This window comes from Marmota monax, unplaced genomic scaffold (assembly GCF_021218885.2).
Source record: "Marmota monax isolate L192 unplaced genomic scaffold, Marmota_monax_Labrador192_F-V1.1 WCK01_AAM20220418_F8-fsc00031, whole genome shotgun sequence".
NCBI lineage: Eukaryota > Metazoa > Chordata > Mammalia > Rodentia > Sciuridae > Marmota > Marmota monax.
In genome coordinates this window covers 13650153-13671129 of record NW_026695197.1, presented here as the reverse complement: position 1 = coordinate 13671129, position 20977 = coordinate 13650153, and the positions used below count along the sequence as shown (strand labels likewise).

General features: G+C 36.6%; 1 protein-coding gene across 3 annotated transcripts in view; it reads left to right on the top strand.

Moving 5' to 3' along the window:
- The first annotated feature begins 4289 nt into the window (after nucleotides 1–4289).
- Rit2 (Ras like without CAAX 2) overlaps nucleotides 4290–20977 on the top strand; it is a 337844-nt gene continuing 321156 nt past the window's right edge. For 2 of the 3 annotated variants that reach the window (XM_046428463.2, XM_058573941.1), the window contains exon 1: nucleotides 4527–4879. In XM_046428463.2, coding sequence (XP_046284419.1) covers nucleotides 4777–4879 — 103 coding nt within the window. In that variant the 5' untranslated portion in view covers nucleotides 4527–4776. Of the gene's footprint in view, nucleotides 4371–4526; nucleotides 4880–20977 lie in introns of those variants that run through there. The other variant, XM_058573940.1, reaches the window with a different exon arrangement.

Sequence of the window (20977 nt, the reverse complement as noted above, 5' to 3'; positions counted from 1 at the left end):
ATATTTTTGTGATTTTTATCTACAAACCAACTTTTGAACTCTGTTCCTATTTTCTTAGGGACTGACAATGTTACATCTTGCAATCCATTAAATGCATCCCATTCTCTGAATTCTAAATGCCCGTCCTTCCTTATTGTAGTCTGTTTGAAGTCCTACTTTAAGTACTAGGGCCAAAGCAATCTTTTCCCTTACCACCTTATTTTGCCCACTTTTTGGAGTCATTCTCCTCACTTGCAATCTACTCATATATTTCTCATTATCTATTTAATTACTTGCCACATTCTGGCTTTTCCCAGATCCTGGTATGTAGGTGACCAAGACTGACAACCTTTAACTTGTGGACTATATAGTGTTTATCCATATATTGCCTGAAAGCTTAAAACAGTTGTAGAATAAATTACTTTGAGTATCAGTATCATGATGAATGAATGAACCAATGATGAATGAATAAATGTGTGAATGTAAGTTATTTAGATCAGCTGTAAGATCTATCCTGGTTTTTCAACCTTAAAAAGACTTCAGGGTAAAAATCTAATAGTCCCACAAGTAGAAGTACTCGTATGTACTTTGAATTTTACTGCATGAGCTTGTGAGTTTGTCAGTGTGAGGTAGGAGTCTGTACTCCACAGATCAATCTTTGCCTGTTATTTGCAAAATTAACTTTTCCTCTTCATTCTCTGGCTTCAACATATCCAGTTTTTTTGTGGGGGGCAGGCACAGGCAGTAGTGATATCTTCTGGTTTACAATATTCTTAAACTTCAGGGCAAGAATACACATGATGTGCATTCATTTATCCATAGGTTATCAATTCAGTGGCTAAATCTTTTTTCTCTTCATGATTTATTTTTTCATCAAGGTTTAAGTAGTAAATGATATGCTTTGAAAGGGTAATTTCATTAAGAGTGTACAACCTATCACTTGGTACAATTAATTCTTTAACAAAAAAAATGTCTTAGTGATCTAGCATATGCCAGGCAATATGCTCTGCTGTTGAATAAAATGTCTGGGAAGCTATTGATTTGGATTGAGGACGTATATTAGGCCCAATAGGTCAACATCAAATGGAGTCACTTATACTAAGTTTCCATGTTCTTAAACCAAAACCTAAACTGTTTACTTGTAAGAGTTGACTTCTGAGAAATCATAAAGGGAAAGGATAATCAAATCCCCATGCAGGCCAGTTTTCTGAAAACAATAGATTCACAGCAACCTATCACAAGAGGCCCCATCAACCTGAGCAGCAGGGTAAGGAAGTCCTCTTTGCTTTAACCTAAATAAGGAAAATAATCTTAAGGAACATGATTTCAACCAGTCTGCTTTTTGCACTATACTAATTTCTTGTTCCTGTTTAAGAACCAATGGTACTGCCACCCCCAGTAAGGCACCTGTCTGTTTTTGTTTGTTGTTTGTTTGTTTTGTTTTGTTTTTTACGCTTGATACTCCCCAGATCATGAATTACTAGTAAAAGCCAACTGTATCTTTAAAGCTCAACTTGTTGAAATTGTGTCCTTTGACAGTGCTAAACCCTAGAGAGATACAAATGAATACAGAAGAGGTCACAATATTTTAATAAGGTGAATTGAAATGTAAAACATCTTTGCAATAAATATAACAAATTCATTAACAAAGAGAAGAAGGGAATTGCCGACCAGGGCATGTGTAACTCTATTTACTCATCAATGACTAGAGAGGTGAAAAAAGAATTATCAGCATTCCAACTTCTCTCCTCCAGACCTATCACAGCAACTGGATGTCTTGGCAGCTCCTAAAGGAGTTAAGGATGATGATATCCATATAAATAGTGATAATGCATTCCTTTTGAGTAAATTTCTTGTCAAATTAGTTTCCCCTTTTGTACTTCAAGAAAGACTGCAGCAGTGAGCAGTAGCACGCAGAGATGCTTGGAGTGTACTTGGACCCTACTCAGAATCAAGTGGTTCTGAAGGAACATAGAGCACCTAAGTAAAATTAAAATTAGCAATTAGAGAGAATGGTGTGCCACCCCAAGAAGATGGTAACTGCCAGGATAAGTCTAGGGAGCAAATGCAAACTCCAAATAGTTTCCCCAAGTCCAAGGGAAATATTGTGTAATTATTTTGTTTACTTAACACTTCCATCTCAATCATCAGCATTCAGACATTTGGGAGATACTTCCCTGACACTGTCCATCTACACACATAAGCACACACACTCATAAAAATCCAACTCAGGCTTTTGAGTGTTCTAAGATGCAAACTCACAAAAGCCACTAACAAAAGCTGAAAGTCAGGAGCATTAGAATATTGCAAAATTTAATCATTTTTAATCAGATTTTATGGAATTTAGGATTTCAGGGAAAGGTTCTTGGGTAGAGGGTCTTAGAATTTCAAAAATGCAATAGACTAAGAGAGCTATAGCTAGGAAAGTCTCCCCACTTTTCGCTCGTGCTGGCGTGTGTGTGTGTGTGTTTGGGGGAGTTCCTTTCATATTAATAGAAAAAAAAATCTATTGACTTCCAGGGAGGAATACGAATAGATAACATTAACAATTGAAAAGCAGTTCAGTTCACTAGCTAAAACTCCCTCTCACTTTACCCACTTACATTAGGAAATCCATTAATGTATGTACTGTGAAGACATTTCCATGTATTATTTTCTCTTAACCAATATCAAATTAAGTGTGCTGGCGAAACAACAGGAACAAGGACACAGCTGGCATGACAATTCCTGTGCTTTACCACCAAATCAGAATGGCTGACATGGAAAACAGAGTAACAGATGGTGGGACCAATAGCTAGAGAAGCATGCAATTTGCTCAAGGTCATAAGAATTTTAGCAGAATTAGAAACAAAACCCAGGAAGACCTTGAAGCCAAATGCTATTGTTCATATGTATTCTTTCATAGAACACTAAAGTTTCAATTAAAAATCAGGGAGTAATTACAATATAGCTATAGGTTCTTTTAGATGCAATGATGGAAATGATAGTTTTGGACAGGGAAGATGAACAGCTCATATTGCCTGCCTCTGCTCTGTGGAGCATAAAGGCCACACTGGAACCTGAGACTGGAACAAATGCTTGGTATCTCTATATGACAGTTAAGCCATTGACTTGTGTTATTTAGGCATTTGATATATGAATGTGTGTACATCAAGTTCAGGTAGGTTGACATTTTAGGTGAATTTCCCTGACATCAGTGTGTAGGATAAATTGAACTGTCTGGAAGGGGGAAAGGGCAGGAGCTTGTGATCAGGGTGGATAAGTTATGGAACTGTTTCAGTTATTGACATCAAATATAAGAAGAGGAAGAACTGAAACTAGGACATGGAGGTGGTGACATTCCCGCAGATTGAGAGTCATGCTGACTTTCTTTCTTGAGAATGAGGGTGGTGTCTTTAGAAATACCCCAGGTTGAGACCCAAGCAAGATTATGTTGGAAACATCCAGGAGGAAGTGAGATTCATTTCTATAGCTCAGAGGCAAAATTAAGTCCAGATTCATAAACTGGACAAGGTTACCTATATAAAGGTGACAGAGAGATCCATAGTCGTGAGCGAATTTGCAATGAAAGGGTCAAGAAAATTTGTAATAGAATCACTGGGAAAAGTTTCATTTAAAATCAGATAGTAGGTTCACAAAATCTTAAAATATTATAAACTAGACTCCAGTACAATGTGAAACTCCTGCTTTTTAAAAGATTATTAAGAAAGGCCACAGACTAGGGGAAAACATTTGCAAACTATTTATATGATCCTAAGACTTCTGTATTTTAGAAGCTGTTTCAGAGAAATGTGAAGATCTTAAAGCTTTAGAAGAATTCAAAACAGAAGCAGGACTTTGGGCATCTGAAAAATATTCTTTCATGATCCTCTATGCTACCATAATTGTCAGCAAAAATATTTATCGTGTATCTCTTTCATGCTTGACAGGGTCCTGATGTTCTAGCTTGTTTCTAATAACTGAGTGTAAACAAGGATGATCCGTGTTCAAACATGACAATGACCTAATTCAATTACCTCCCAATATTGGAACTACAACTGTCAAGTGAGCCAAAAGAATCCCTGTTAGCTAGGTATTATTTCAACAACTCTGAAGACTCATCCTTAAGTGCCCTGAATTACTGGGTGTTTTTTTTTTTTTTGTTGTTGTTATTGTTTTTGTTTCTTTGTCTTGCCTTACAAAACAGTGGCATCCCTTCTGACGAATGACAACTGTGCGGAAGAACTGTGATAAACAGCAAGGATACACATAGCGGAAATTCTTCCTAATTAATTGGCTGGTTAAAAAAGAAAATAGTGTCTTTGTAGCTCTAGCGACTGAAGCCTGCCAGTGAGACAGCATCTCCCATTAACTCGCGGATTCACTTCTTTTCTAGCAGCGCAGCCAGGAAGGTACTTATATACATGTGCATCTAACACGTGCGTCTGTGCAGGGGAGGAAAGGAGAGAGTGCAGGAACAAGAAAGGAGAGAGTGAGGACGGAAGAGGGAGAAAAATAAGAGGAAGGGGGGGAAAATACAGAGAGAGCGCGCCAGAGAGATCGTGGGAGACGTGAAAGAGTGAAGGATCAGAAGGAGGGGGATGTAAAAGCCAGGTTTTTATTGGAAGCAATTGAAGTGGTTGCTATGAGACCCGCAACAGCAGAGGACCAGCAGCCAGACTGATGCTGATGGTTCTTAGCTCGTACTAAACCTTTCCTCTGACACAGTTTTAGAGTTGTTTAATATCTGAGCAAGCACCTGACACGGGTGACTTTTTCCTTCCTTTTTTTTTTCCCTCCTCCAGTTCCTCGGGTAAGATGGAGGTAGAAAATGAAGCCAGCTGTTCCCAGGGCAGCGCGACAGGCGGGTCCAGAGAGTACAAGGTGGTAATGCTGGGAGCAGGGGGAGTTGGTAAAAGCGGTAAGTTTTAACACCAAATGCTGGGGAAGGAGGGACCTCTATGCAGGAAACTCTACAGTGGAAAATAATGATAGTAATGCTGGTGCTGTTAGGGTCTGGCTGCGGCAGGGAGCTTCTGGCAGGATGTTTAGAAGTGTAAAGATTGTTAACGGGATGCTGATGAGTCAGGAGATTGGAGAGACAGTCATGATATGTAGAACTTTAAGATGATGATTTTCTCCTTTTATCTCATGCGGGTGATATTTGCTCTTAATTTACATGGTTTTTAAAAATTAATAGTGATAATAAATATTCGTGGTCTGGGAAAAAATCTGCTCCTATTCTAAAAAAAAAAAAAAAAGAAAAATAAAAAGTAGGAAAAAAAGAAAAGATATTCACATCAGGAAAGGAATGCTGTAAATATTCAACTAATCACACAGATAGATAGAGACACTGGCTAGGGATTCTCATGGATGACTGTGGTATTTCTTTCACTAGGCGCTTCCCAGTGTCCTTTTCCTAGTTGGGGTCTGACATAGCAAGTGTGGGTTGTGAACCAAGAGGGAAGTTGGTGTTTTGAAAGTAACTGTGGTTTAAAGAATAGTGGGACACATACAGGGTGAGCCAACCAGGCATTTTAGTCAATGGAACTAAAAGGACAAGCTACAAGAATTAAAGGATGTGGGATGGTAATGAGGTGATGACAAGACTGGGTAATTTATTTTTGATACATAAAGATCAGGAGTCATCAGGGCTTTGGTTTCATGAGGAGCTTAAAAGACCAAGTATTACAAATTAAAGAAAGAGATATTCAGTAATGTTTGAGGATGAATATATGTTAGATAATTTGGGCCTATGGATATCATTAGAACATAAAGATATATAGTTATTTATATAAACATAAGATTTCCTACTGAGAATACATGTTTGGACATGTCAAAGGGCAAAAGAAAAGTGAGGTTAGCATGGACAAACTCTATCAAAACTATTCAATACTTAACTGCTTGATGAAAAGATTCAAAGTTAAGGAAAATACTCTTGCAGAAGAAATCCCAAAGCTAATAATTTTGATGGTGGTTCCACAAGGAGTAAGAAAGTTTAGCAATGAGGAAATGAGGGAAAGACAGTAACTTTAGTGGACAGAAAAGGCAGAGAAAAAATTATCAAGAGACAAGGAATTGAGCCACCCCAATGCTCCCCTGCTGCACCCAAAGGAATTATCATATAAAGGAAAAGAAAAGAAAAAAAAGGCAGATTTGGATGTGATAGGAGCTAAGAGGTTGCCTAAGTGAGAAAAATTATTTATCTCTTCTAGGAAAGAAATGTGAAATGAAAGGCTTTGTAACAATATATGAACAAGAAATGAAAAAAAAAAACTTTCTTTGTTAATATAATGGCTTGGGAGGAAATAAATCAAAATAGATGATGATTGGGGGGGGAGGAAGTAAGCAGGAAGGATAAGGGAAAAGAATCTATGAAAATGAAGTTATGCTTTAAAAACAGGTCATCAGATACAATGAGAAAGAAGTTATTGCGGGGGCTGGGGCTGGGGCTCAGTGGTAGGGCACCCGGTCTGGCATGTGTAAGGCAGTGGGTTCCATCCTCAGCACCACATATAAATAAATAAATAAATAAATAAATAAATAAATAAATAAATAAAGGTATTGTGTCCATCTACAATTAAAAATATATATTTATAAAAGGAAGTTATGTGGGAATAAAATCTGAGAAAAGAAACAGATTAAGGGAAAAAAAAAGTCTAGAGGCCATCAACAAAACCTATGGCCAGAGCTGGTGAGATGAGAGAGTCTACAATAGCTTATGTGCCAATGGGTCCCCTTTGCCTGCTAGCAGAGTGTTTTCTTATTTTACCAGGAGGTGGGGGATGTGGGAACTGAGTGATTGTCTTTACACACCTCATTTTATTCCAAGGATGCAGATTTGGAAAGTGAAGGTGTTGCCTAGGAGCATCCTCCAGCAAGACCCTTATGCTGTGATATTAGGAAGTTAGAATACTGATATTATGTCTTCTGTTTTGACCTCACCCAATATTATTTGTGATGACTACTCATTGTTACCATTGCAATATCTAAATATTTTCAAGATAACACAATGGTTGGAGGAGTGGCTTGGGTTACTTTCACCTTTACTTTATATAAAAGAAACCAGTTCCTAATTAAATACTTGAATAAAACTCTACTTTTCCTCTGGGAGAAGGACAACTGTAACCAGCTCACCCTCAGAAAAGGTTAAGAATAAAAGATGGTAAATAGTTTGGTTGTACTGATTATATAAATGGCATCCTTGGCTATTTCTCCAGAGAATTTTATTCATATTACAATTTCACTCCTAGAAAATACTGTCCTTAGGGCCAAGTGTTTCACTGTGATAGAATCACATCTTGCCCTTGGACTTTATTCTTATGATTTATATGGTGTTATCAGTATGTAAATATTCAGGCACTGACCTCAATACTAACCTTTTCTTGAAGGTTAAAGTATTTGATTTCAAGTCAACTAAAATATTTTTTTAAAAGGCACTTTTCTATGAAGAATGTCATTGGGATTTTAATAGAAATCGAATTAAATTTGTATAATGCTTTTTGTATTATGACCATTTTGACAATATCAATTCTGTCTATTCAGGAGCATGGGAGATTTTTACATCTTCTGAGGTTTTCTTCAATTTATTTCTTAGTGTTCTGTAGTTTTCATTGTAAAGGTCTTTCACCTTTTTTGTTATATTGATTCCTAGGTATTTTGTTTCACTTGAGGCTATTGTGAATGGAGTAGTTTTTCTAATTTGTCTTTCAGTGGATTCATTGCTGATGTTTAGGAATGCGTTTGATTTATGGGTGTTGATTATTTATCCTGCTACTTTGCTGAATTAATTTATTAGTTCTAAAAGTTTTCTGATGGAATTGTTTGGATCTTTTAGATATAGAATCATGTCATTGGCAAATGGTGATGGTTTGAGTTCTTCTTTACCTATTCGTATCCCTTTAATTTCTTTCTTCTGTCTAATTACTCTGGCTAGAGTTTCAAGGATGTTGAATAGAAGTGGTAAAAGAGAAGACACTTGCCTTGTTCCAGGTTATAGAGGGAATACTTTTAATTTTTCTCCATTTAAAATGATGACAGTCTTGGGTTTAGCATATATAACTTTTACAATGTTGAGGTATGTTCCTACTATCCCTAGTTTTTCTAGCATTTTATTTTATTTATTTATTTTAAGAGAGAGAGAGAGAGAGATAGAGAGAGAGAGAGAGAGAGAGAGAATTTTTTAATATTTATTTATTTTTTTTAGTTATTGGCGGACACAACATCTTTGTATGTGGTGCTGAGGATCGAACCCGGGCCGCACTCATGCCAGGCGAGCGCGCTACTGCTTGAGCCACATCCCCAGCCCTTTTCTAGTATTTTAAACATGAAGCTATGCTGTATTTTGTCAAATCCTTTTTCTGCATCTATTGAGATGATCATATGATTTTTTTAAAGTCTATTAATATGATAAATTATGTTTATTGATTTCTGTATGTTGAACCAACTCTGCATCCCTGGGATGAACCCCACTTAGAAATAGAAAATAGAAATAGAAAAAGCAATCATGAAATTTATTTGGAAAAGTAAGAGACCCACAATAGCCAAAGCAATCCTTAGCAAGAAAGGTGAAGCAGGAGGTATCACAATACCAGATCTTAAACTATACTACAGAGCTATAGTCACAAAAAACAGCATGGTATTGGCACCAAAATAGTCTTGTAGACCAGTTGTACAGAATAGAGGATACAGAGACAAACCCACATAAATATGGTTATCTCATACTAGACAAAGGTATCAAAAACATCACTGAATAAAAGATAGCCTACAGAACAAATTATGCTGGTAAAACTGGAAATTTATATGTAGCAAAATGAAATTTAACCTCTCCCTCTCACCCTGCCCCAAAATCAACTCAAAATGTATCAAAGACTTAGGCACTAGAACAGCAACCCTGTACCTAATAGAAGAAAAAGTAGACTCAAATCTTCACCATGTCAGCCTACAATCTGACTTCCTTAACAAGACCCCTAAAGCACAAGAAGTAAAATCAAGAATCAAGAAATGGGATGGATTCAAATTAAAAAGCTACTTCTCGGCAAAGGAAACAATCAATAATGTAAGAAGAGAGCTGACAGATTGGGAGAAAATCTTTACCACATGCATCTCTGATAAAGCATTAATCTCTAGGATATATAAAGAACTCAAAACACTTGACACCAAAAAAATAAATAAAAATAAAAAGCAAAAGTAAAAAACAAATAACCAAATTAATATATGGGTGAGGGTAACTGAACAGATACTTCACAGAAGAAGAAATACAATTGATCAACAAATACATGAAAAAATCTCAGAAATGCAAATCAAAAGTACACTAAGATTTCGTCTCACTCCAGACAGAATGACGATCATCAAGAATACAGGCAACAATAAATGTTGGCAAGGATGTGGGGAAAAAGGCACATTCATACATTGCTGGTAGGACTGCACATTGGTACAACCACTATGGAAAGCAGTAGGGATATTCCTCAGAAAACTTGGAATGGAACAACCATTTGACCCAGCTATTCCTTGGTTTATACCCAAAGTACTTAAAATCAGCATACTACAGTACTGCAGCCACGTCAATGTTTATAGCAGCTCAATTCATAAATGGCTAAACTGTGGAACCAACCTAGGTATCCTTCAATAGGTGAATAGATAAAGCAATGTAATATCTATCTATCTATCTATCTATCTATCTATCCATCTATCTATCTATCCTCTATCTATCTATAGATAGATATATCTGATGGAATATAACTCAGCTTTAAAGAAAAATGAAATTATGGCATTTGCCAGTAAATGGATGGAGCTGGAGAGTATCATGCTAAGTGAAGTAACAATTCCACAAAACCAAAGTCTGAATGTTTTCTCTAAATATGTGGATGCTAATTCACATTAAAGGAGGTGGGGCACTAGAGAAGAATAGAGTTACTTACCCTAGATTAGGTAGAGAGAAGTGAAAGGAGGGGAGGGGAGGGGATGTGAGGATAGGAAGGATAGTAGAACAAAACAGACATTATTGCTGTATATATATATACTACATTACAAGTGTGATTCTACAACATGCATGCTCAGAAAATGAGAAATTACATCCCATCTATGTGTGATATATCAAAGTGCATAAATTCATTCTACTGTCACGTATAACTAATTAAAACAAATTTAAAAAAAATTAAAAGTCACTTTTCATATTTCTGAAGAACTGGAGGAACAGAGGAATGTCAAGGTATTGTGCAGGCAAGTGGGTCTCATGCAAGGATTTTCAGGAGATATCTGCTCTTCTTTAGGAGCTAACAAAGATGCACAAGTCTCAACTTTTTTCCAGTTTTGAGAGGCATATCTGAGTCAGCCTTGAACATAGATGTGAAACTCACTTTACTATAAGCATAATTTTATACCCCAACTTGTAACCAGAATTTTTAAATGAACAAAATCTTGGAAATTTTCTATCCTTACTAAAAAAATATGTTATTATCTTTCTATCCATATTTTAGCAAAATATAGTATGGTGAATTGGACTTGTAAATATTGAAATAGAAATTCCCAAAAGATTTAAAAGATATGTATGAATAAATGTACTATGTATGAGAAATTTCAAGCCATGAATAAGCAGTGAGTTTTATTGAGCATATACTATGAACAAGCCTATACTAGTTACTGTAGAGGGAATGCGAAGGAAATGAACCTTGCAAATGAACTAGTAGTGGCAGGTAAGGAATTTGTGAATTTTATGCTTATATGTATCCCTTACCAGAATCTGAGTAAGTGTCTCTATTTTACAGAATGAAAAAATGAGGCCCATTTTTACAAAGAATAATCTGAATCAAAATAGGGCCATCCAGGAGGATTGTTGAGTTCAAAGCCAGCCTGAGCAAAAGTGAGGCACTAAGCAACTCAGTGAAACCCTGTCTGTAAATAAAATACAAAATAGGGCTGGGAATATGGCTCAGTGGTCGAGTGCCCCTGAATTCAATCCCTGGTACACCCCCCCTGCCAAAAATACACACATATATACACATACATACTACTATAGCAATTGACTTCTCCCCCAATATGTATGTATGTATATGCAAATATACATGTATGTCTTTTCAAGAAGTAATTGAAAGCATTATTCTGGCAAAAGGTGCTGACAAGATTATAGTCACTATAATACGAAATTGTTGAAACAGTACAGCTCTACATTGCTCTGAGAGAAAGGGGCAGGATATGAATGAGCATGTGTTTATGCCTAAACTACACACGTCTTCTTGTTGTCTTCCATTCACATGTTCACCATCATCTGCCTCATTTACTCCTAACCTTGATCTTGTGAAGATATATTACATTCTGCATTTTATGGATGAGAAAGCTGAGTCCCACAGGGGAGAAAATCCTACAGCCCAGAGACATAGAAATATTAAATGGTAAATCTAAGCTACAAATACATATATGTCTAATTTCAAGGTTTACAGTATTTTCATTTTCCCTACCTGAGAGCTTTAACTTTGTTTTCTTGGAGGAGATTGTACTATGAGCCTGAGTTCCAGCTTCAGCTCCATCTTCACAGATGTAGTTTAGATATTAAAAATTAATCATGTATATCAATCAAAATTCTTGAAAACCTTAATCTTCTTCCCAAACAACATGGAGTGTTAACTTTATGGGATGGAGCAGGGAGAGATGTGATGATTGTGACCAAAATTGCAACATGGAGGCAACAAAAGCAATATTCTTACACATTGGGAGACCCCTGGGTGCCTCCACCACATAGAGAAAGGACAATAATCCCCTTGACTTTAGGAAAGCAATTAAAATAATTTATTGAAAACTTAAAACTATGCAAGTCGACAAAATAAACCTTTTGCTGAATATATCAGGTAGACTTTCAAAATCTATTAGGTGCCAGTCTATCTAAGGAAGTGTGTTTTCTCTATATGCAGTACAGAGTAATTGATAGAAGCCATGTGTCACAAATGGAAAGTACCTACCTTGTCCCTTTATTTAACAGGAACCAAAGATATGTGTTTATGTGGGTGTGAGACCCTATACCAGTGCAAAACCCTAAATTATGAGAAAAAAAATTAGCCACAAACTCAACTCTCTACTGAGCCCTGTCTACTGGGATTTAAAAAATACATAAACAAAATAGAGATGCTATGTTGTAGGTACAGTGATAGAGCAGTACTCGTGGTATTTTGAAAGTAATGGGAGCTATAGGAAGTTAGAGTGATGCATTTCGTCAATTGTTTAGCTGCTCAGCTGTAGCCTTGGGTCTATTTTTCCAAAAGGCCATGTAACCTTCCATCAACCAACATGAAATATCCCTCTCCTTACTGGAGAGCAGGCTACTGCCCATGAATGATTATGTGTGTGTGTGTTTGTGTGTGTGTGTGTGTATCCTTGTCATGTGGTGGGATTGTGATATGTGCAGTGACGATGGCAGTCCTCTGCACTGCTTAAACAGGTGGAGGGGGTTCTTATCACTGAATCTGGCTGTTATTTGCAAAGCCTGACAATGAATTCAATTTAAGCTCTTGGGATTTGCTCATAAATACTAGGTGTCCAATGACTGTGAACAAGCAGTGCCATCTGTTCTTCTGGACCTTCAGTAGGCATCAGCTGAGTGCTCTAGCTGGCTACTGTATCAGATCATCATTTCTGCCTTTTCTGTCTGCCATCACCACATTCCAGCTGACAGCATAGCATCAGCAGAGGGATGTTGACCTGTTCTAGTCTCTACACACACACACACACACACACACACACACACAGGAAATTCAGTGTCTGCCAATGCCAAGTGTATTGCAGCAATAGAAGTGTGTGCCTGATTCTCCCTGCAGTAGGAATGAAGGATAGGAAGCTGACAGGTAGGGTGGGCCTTCTGGGAATGTTGTCCTGAGAGGGCAGTCAAAGGAAACAAAATGTTTACATCCTAAGCAAATGTCTTTAGTTGAACTATAATGATATGGTGCAGAATATTTGTGATCTCATAATGGAACCTCCCATAAAGAATTTTAACAAGTTACAAAAGTTGTAAGGGTAGTGGCAAGGAAGTCTTTGGTCATGAAACTGCTTTTATAGAAAATTCATATTTGTGTAGTCAACTACTGCAATGACCCTCACAGAATTTTAAGAACAAAACCTGACAATATAGTAAGTGTTAAGTAATGCTTGTAAAATAAATGGAAATTTCCTTTTAATTATTTACCACTTAACAGCATGTAATCTTGCGTCAGTTACTTAAGCACTTGGGAGTCTCCATTTTCAACATTAATGGCAGTAAATTAAATTATCTCAAGAGAGTTGCTTGGGTAGACAGTATTGGAAAATACTAAATATTTTTGATAAAAATTGAAAACTAGTCACCAAAGTATCACATCTTTACTAAAACTCTTCCCTTCTTCCCTCTCCTTTTCTCCTTTTTTTTTTCCTTTTACATCTTCACCTAAGATGTTTTATCTCTGTAGAGATAGAGACCAAAGAGGAGTGGGGGAGAGAGACAGATCTTTCAGATAGGTTTTAGGAAAATGAGGCAATTTGGTTGAATATTGTACACCTGCTTTGTGTATCCAGATTTTCTATGTCTTCTCTTACTCTCTATCCTTATATTGATTACTATCAGCATTGGCCTCTTGAGTGGTATTTTCAGTGACAATAATAATGGTGATTTGCTAGTTACCTTAATAAACAATTCCTTTATCCACCTTAATAGACCCGTAAAACACACACACACACACACACACACATACACACACACACACACACACCGTTGCCTGTTAGAGAAAGGATTTGGGAATAATCTCCTAATACCATGAGCACAAAGGGCCTGTTTAGAGGGACTATGATTTTTATGGAGTGTTCTTGTGCTTGAATCTGGACAGAAATGAATCTTCCCAATATGTGTATTTTTAATACAATTTGTTCAATAAGACCTTCCCTTATTCTTTATATTATCATCACTGCTACATTTCGGTAAAAAGTCACATTTAACGATGGAAGAAAGAAGTGATAATAAATTACAGTCACACTTTCAGGGTTTTTTTTTTTTCAATGAATAAATCTGACCCTATCTAGAGCCATGGGGAATGTCTTTTATTTGAAATTGTAAAAACTTTAACTAATTGCTCTCCACTACCATCATTTAACACTCCCCTGTATCCCACTCCTCTCTGGTCTCTCTGCCACTCTCAGTCTGATGGTCCTGAAAACCTATTTTGCTTACTTCTTCTGCTCACAACCCACCCATTGCCACCAGGCAGACATCGAAAGCCTGCAGAACCCCTGATGCCTGAGCCAGGTCAGATTATCTGTCAACCATCCATGAAGAAGGGCATTCCCATGCCAGTCAAATGGGGAGGGCTGCCTTGTTGCAAGGCATGAAGCAGGAATCAAGCCAGAGAGGGCTGAAAATTGGAAACAAGGGAACAGAGACATGTCAGGAGCCAGAAGAGTCAGTGAGGGGCTGGAATGAAGAGTGAACAGCACCCTGGCAAGGGAATGACAAATGAAGAGATTCAGAATTGAAGTTATTAAAGCTCTGCTGCTGTGGAAATATCATCTGAGGTGGGCTTTGGTATAATATAATTTGTTAGATTGTATTTCTCCTTTTTCTGTTTCTGTGTGTGTTTCTTTATACCTCTTTCAGTGTGAACTCTACACAGATCTAGAAAGACTCTGTAAAGACCCCAAACCATCCGCCCAGCTCTGAATCTTCCTTGAAGACATATTTCTTCATTTTTGTTTCCCCAAATCTTGAAACTTCTCCCTTGTATTATTCACTGCCATTTCAACATAAGCTTTTTCCTGCTCATCCTCAATGTGTCTAGTCTGTCTGTCTATCCAGATTCTGCACAAGTATTTCCTCCTTCTTCCTACCACGGTCGATGACATATTTCTGCCCTTTGTAACGCTTACAATTCTTTCAGATCATTATTTGTTTCATCACTATTGACAATTGCACAGGTTCTTCTAGCATGTGTTACATGGTCTTGAAATGTAATTTAAAGCTTAATTTTTTTTAAACTTACCATCTCCTTATATTTTATTTTTCCATCTTGATTGCACATTCCTGTTGTGTAGGAAATAGATTTCATATTGTCTTTCTTTTCTCATGATACCCCTGGTAGTAAATCCTCAAAATTTTAATTTATTTTCCCGTTTCTGTCTTTCAGGAAATACAGAGTGTAAGATGTCAGGCATACATACTAAAATAAAACTAAGTGATACTTTCACAGTTTATGATATAAAGAACCAATGGATATAAAGAAAAAAGCTGTCACAGAGAGAAAAGTGTCAGGTCTGTGAGCATAGGAAAGGGCTGTGGCTTGGAAAGTACCTAGGTTCAGGCGGGATGATTAGTCTTGGTGACAATAAATTCAAAGGTACACAAGCCTATCCTATATTTAGAAAGTGTATTCATAGATCAGAGTAATTCTGGTAATCTCCCTCTTTTAAGGAGGTTTGAACCACATTTCATTCCTTTAACATGCAACTTAGATGTGTCTAGCTCTAGCTGTGTTCTGGGCACTGGAAACACAACACTGGATTAGCCCCAGGCCCCACCTTCAAAACTGTGACATAGTTGCAAAGAGAGGCCAGTAACCAGGAAAGTAGAATCAGTAACACTAATAGATGAAAGTAGTTCTGTGGACAAATTCTAGAAGTAAGATACAACTGCCACATTGTAAAAAGTGATTCCATGCCATCAGGTGCTCTAGATTCAGGAGCAGCAGCATACACATTTCTTGAAAGCCAAAAGCTGAGACAGCTGGTGGCCAAATACATGAAATACTGGAAATAACTCATCTTTTAGTTCCCAAACCATTTCTCACTATAGAGCTACCTAGGGGGAAGGGAGGAACAGAAGAGTGTTTTATGAAATATTCTTGGAAAACCTTAGTGAATGAACCTGCAGAACAACATTTACCTCCGTGATTTTGAGTTAAAAACACTTATTAAGATTTCAGTGAATTGTTCTTGCTTGCTCAACTCTGATCGCCACTGAGGTAGACTGTGATGATGACGGTGAACCCTGAATCAGCCACAAGAGTTTATGTTTCCCACTATAGTAAAAACACAAAAACAAACAAAAAATACCACACTACACACACACACGCACACACACACACACTCTTGACCATGAGTTAATTTTAATTTTGATAACCTCTGTTCTAGAAAAAGGAAGACGTCTTGAGAAATGCAAATACTCATAGAATCAGAAGTCATCACTTCTTCCTGAGTCCAGAAAGCTCTAAAATCAGGAAAGTAAAATCTATTAAATGGGTTACAGTTGTGACTTATGTTTAAAAAACAACAACAACAAAACATCATAGAGACAACATTTTTCTTTAGGTTTAAGAGATTTTTTTATGTTCCCCCTTTTTTAGCTACTTATTTATTGCCACTTGCTTGCTTATAATGAATGAGTTTAAATAATCTAATGTCATCAGTTTTGCCATTAATTTGGACTCATCCTCCAGAAGTTTCATATTTTTCTGCCATTGTAAACTGTGTCTCCCACTTACTTCATCACAGAAAAGCAAATTGAAAACATTTTTTTTGCATAAAATACTCTGCTCTGACAAGTACACATGTTGTCTGCATCTCTAAACTTATTTGCATTTTTCTTGAGTTTCATCCTGAGACAGCCCAGTATGTTTGAAACAGCTTGAACTTTGAAGATGGATAGACATGTATTGAAATTCAGTTCTGCCCCTTCTCAGGCAAGTGACTTTGCTGGCTCTTCCTCTTCTTCCTGATCTCTTACTGCTGATGAACCAGGGCTCATTCTTCTGACTTCTTCTCATCTTTAATTTCGAAGAATATTTCACTCTGTCCCTTGGTTTGAATATGATTTATATATCTTCATCTCTTTATATTAAATGACATTTATATCTAGATTAAAATTAAAACGAGACATTGCTAAAATAACCAAAATTTAAAAGAGTAACAATACTTACTAAATATGGACTAGAATGTTGATGAGAGAGTAAATTCTTATGACCACCCTTGCAAAAAGGTTTGGTACTATGTATGAAGATGAAGAAATTCATAAGTTCACCATATGATCTAGCAATTCTACTCCTAGCTATATATATTTAATCTACAGAAATTCGCATATGTGTGAACAAAGACACATGGCCAGAATGTATGCAGCAGCATTATTTCCAATAGCTCCAAGTTAAAATTCTCAGTGTCCATCAATATGAGTGAATAAATCAAATTTACATTTACATTTTCTAACTGGAAGGAGAGTAAGGAAAGCATATTCATAGATCAGAGTGATTCTGGAAATCTCCCTCTTTTAAGGAGGTTTGAACCACATTTCATTCCTTTAACAAGCAATTTAGATGTGCCTAGCTCTAGCTTTCCACTGTTGTTCTGAGCACCAGAAACACAACACTTGGGATTAGCCCCAGACCCCACCTTCAAGACTGTAACATAGTTGCAAAGGGAGGCAAGTAACCAGGAAAGTAGAATCATCTTAGCCTTAGAGTAGAGCTTGGTGGTGTGAATTTCCGTGATTATTTTTCCTTAGATGATTTATCTAGAACCAACATAGAAAATATAAAAACTTCATTCCTTCCTTCATCATTTGGGCCATTCCTGCAATGGTCACATGCTGGTGACATGGAAGATTTCCCAGTGTGCACAGCCCAGATGTTGTCTTCCTGCTTCTCTATTTCATCCCCAATAATGATACTGCCAATCAGTTCTCAAGGCTGAGTTTGTTAAGCATGGTGTGTGTGTAAGAGCAAAGATGTGGGATCCTGCAGCCAGCATTCAAACCTTGCCTCATTTGCTTCATAGTAGTGTGAACTTGACTCGGTACTCAGCATTTCTGAATGTGATTCCTCCTCTGTCGAATGGGGATGATATGAGGGTGCCGTTTCATTGTGTGCAGGAAGAGGCTTCCAATGAACTATTGAGAATAAACTGCTGTAAGTAGAACCTGGAAATTCTACATAAACACTAGTTATTATTGTTGCTATTGTTACAATTAACATTTTCAAAAAAAAAAAAAAAAAAAAAACACTAGTCAGTCCTCAGGCAGAAGATTACATTTTCTCCATTTTGTCCAAGGCTTAAATGACTTCATTTCTCCTCACAGGAAAGCATTTCTATTTTGCTTCCCTGCCTATAATAACTACTATCTCTGTGTACATGGTAAAAGGCAAAACGAAACAAAACATTCATACAATCCTGAGAAAATGACCTAGCAGGATGCAGACTAAAGGTAACATCTACTAACATGTTTTCTGGGAAAGAAGGTGGCTTCTGATTCATAAGCCTCGAGTTTTTCCCAGAAAGGAGAAGACACATTTGTGCTCTTTTTTTTTTTTTAATTGTTGTTTCCCTATACAGTGTCACTACCATGAGACAGTCTGAACACTCAGGGAAGGACTTTCTAGTACATCTTCTACCAGTGTGAGTTTCTTTCTCATTTCTTATGTGGAAAACTTCTTGTACAATGAGATTTTACTATCAGAAGACTTCAGAGGAGAACTGGGGAACCCAGGATGGCTTCACAGTTTTGTTTGATGTGAACTTATCATGGAAGGTCATGCATTTTAAATGTCTCTGGGCTGTTCCCATCGCTCCAGTCATGTGCAATCATTTTTAATTTTCAAAGTTTATAGCTAGCACTTGAGATACACCAGCTAATCTCTATCTAACTAATAAGGTCTTCTGCTTCCACCTTTATTGATTAATCATCTGTAGGAGTTTTTAATATCCATTTGTGTTTAATTTGCTGATATTAAAAATGTCTCATTCTTGAAAGTGATGAATGGTTTTCCAAGAGACAGGATTTCAGTTTTGATTTATGTAATGGTGAGTTCACTGGAGCCTGGCTGGATACCCACCCTTGGAGAATGCTATAATAAAGAGCCTGCAACACATTTTTATGTCCTTGAAAGTTTCTTCACTGATTGGTGGATAAACTTTGTGTGTTTAGTCTTCTTTATAAACCCTCCAGCACTGGTTCCCAAGAAGAGCCCCCCAAAGTGAATACTGTTTTCTTGTAAAAACCCCTTGCTCCAACCAGAAGGGCCTTCTTATTTTCTCCCTTACACTTTATTCATCCCAACCTAACTTTCCCATAACTCATCCTACTCATTTTCAATAATCTTCTAGAATTTTCTCCATTTAATTGCATTTTACTTATCCTTTAAGTAATTGGAGGTAAACATTCATGCTAAGTATTTTGGTCTTCTTCTCAATGTTTCTAACTTTTGCTGTCTGTATTATTTGTATAACACTTAACGGATTTTTATTTGTAGACTGTATTATGCTTTCTCTATGTCCTTTCTATTCACCATAGTATAAACTCCTTGAAATGAAAGTCTAGTATTACGTACTCTATAATCCTTGCCAATAGTTCTCAAAGTGTGTGGTTCCCTGGTCCTTAGCAAATGTAGTATCTGGGAAACTGTCAGAAATGCAAGTCTTCATGTGCCTTTCCAGCGCATCAGAATCAGAAACTCTGAGAATGAGGCCCCCAAATTTGTATGTTAACAAGCTCTTTTCATGTTATAGAAATAAGCTCAAGCTTGAGCACCAAACTTTTCTTCAAATGTCCTTGTGCATTGGCATCACCTGTAGTAATTTTACAATACTGAAGCCTTGGCACTTAGTTTTAAGTTTGGTCTAGTTTGGGCTGCAACCTGGACACCGAGATACAATCATGATTTCCATGTGGTAATACTATACAGCAATATTTAGTTACCTTACTCTATACTATCACTGATTTCTTTATCTCTCAAACTAAGAATACACTAGATATGTATTTGTTAAAGTGATTTTTTTCTGACTCTAATAGTATGATCTATTCATAGCAAAAAGACATATCTCTTTCTTAGCATGAAGCTCACTTCTCCATTCTTCTATTACATGCTTCTAATATTCCATTAGATTTCATCTGTATCATCACACATTCCAAGAGAAATCAAAATTCAAATAACAGTGACATATGATTTTATCAAATATATTAAGTAATTTTCCTGGGATTTAATTCTTTTATATATATATTTTTTTTTTAGTTTGAAACACTTGATACATACAAAATAATGTATGTTACCTAGAAGTTATGAATAAAAATACAAGAAACATCTCTGAATGGGCCACTCAGCATAGTAGGTAATTCTAGTTAAAATATCTTTTATCTTCAAAATAATATGATTTTCTGAAATCAGGTCACATATCATGGTACAAAGAGAGATGTTAAAGCAAGGATGTCTTTCCAGCAGTCACTAAAACATAATGTGTACATGACCTCCTCCTATGTGCCTGCTGACACGTCTCTTTGAAGGGTGAGGAGAGTATAAATGTATATTGACAATTGAACAGGAGTCTGACATGTTATGAAATAATGTTCACGATACTTCTGTGATAACCGGAAAATGCTTTTTTCTTCTTGAAAATGTGGAATCTTATTTTTAGAATTTAGGAGGTCTGGTCCCTTCTAAATCTCAAGTGATTGTGCTAATAACCTTACAAGAGAGAACATGGTCCCTGGCTGGATTCCATGAATTACTAATATACAGACCATGAAAATTCAAATAGGTCACTATTTTACTGTTCCATTCAATTCATGTGTGTCTGTTTTGCTGGTGCTGACTCAGACTTCTAGCAAATGTTCTTCCCTAGACCTTGTATCAGACCTTAAGTAAACACTTGTTGATAAATGAGTATTTATATTCAGCCCTTCATTTTCTTGTTTCCATTTTCCTCTTCAATGTGAAATATTCTCTCTGCTCTAGCTGTGCTGCCTCTTAAAATTTTGCATTAACTTTAAATTTTAAAATATTTCATTAAAAGTTTTTCTTGATAGTGGGAGTTTTTTGTTTGTTTGTTTGTTTGCTTTTTGTCAATTTTCCTCTCGATATTGTGCCTGCTTTTCCTCAGTATTTAAAATGCTTCCAGAACACCCTCAGTTAATCTCAAGACTGTAGTTGGGTCTTGCAAACTCAAACATACCATCTGTTTTTGGGGAGAATTTTATCTGCCCTAAACATGCACCCCATGAGAGATTTTTTTTTCTGATTGCAAATGC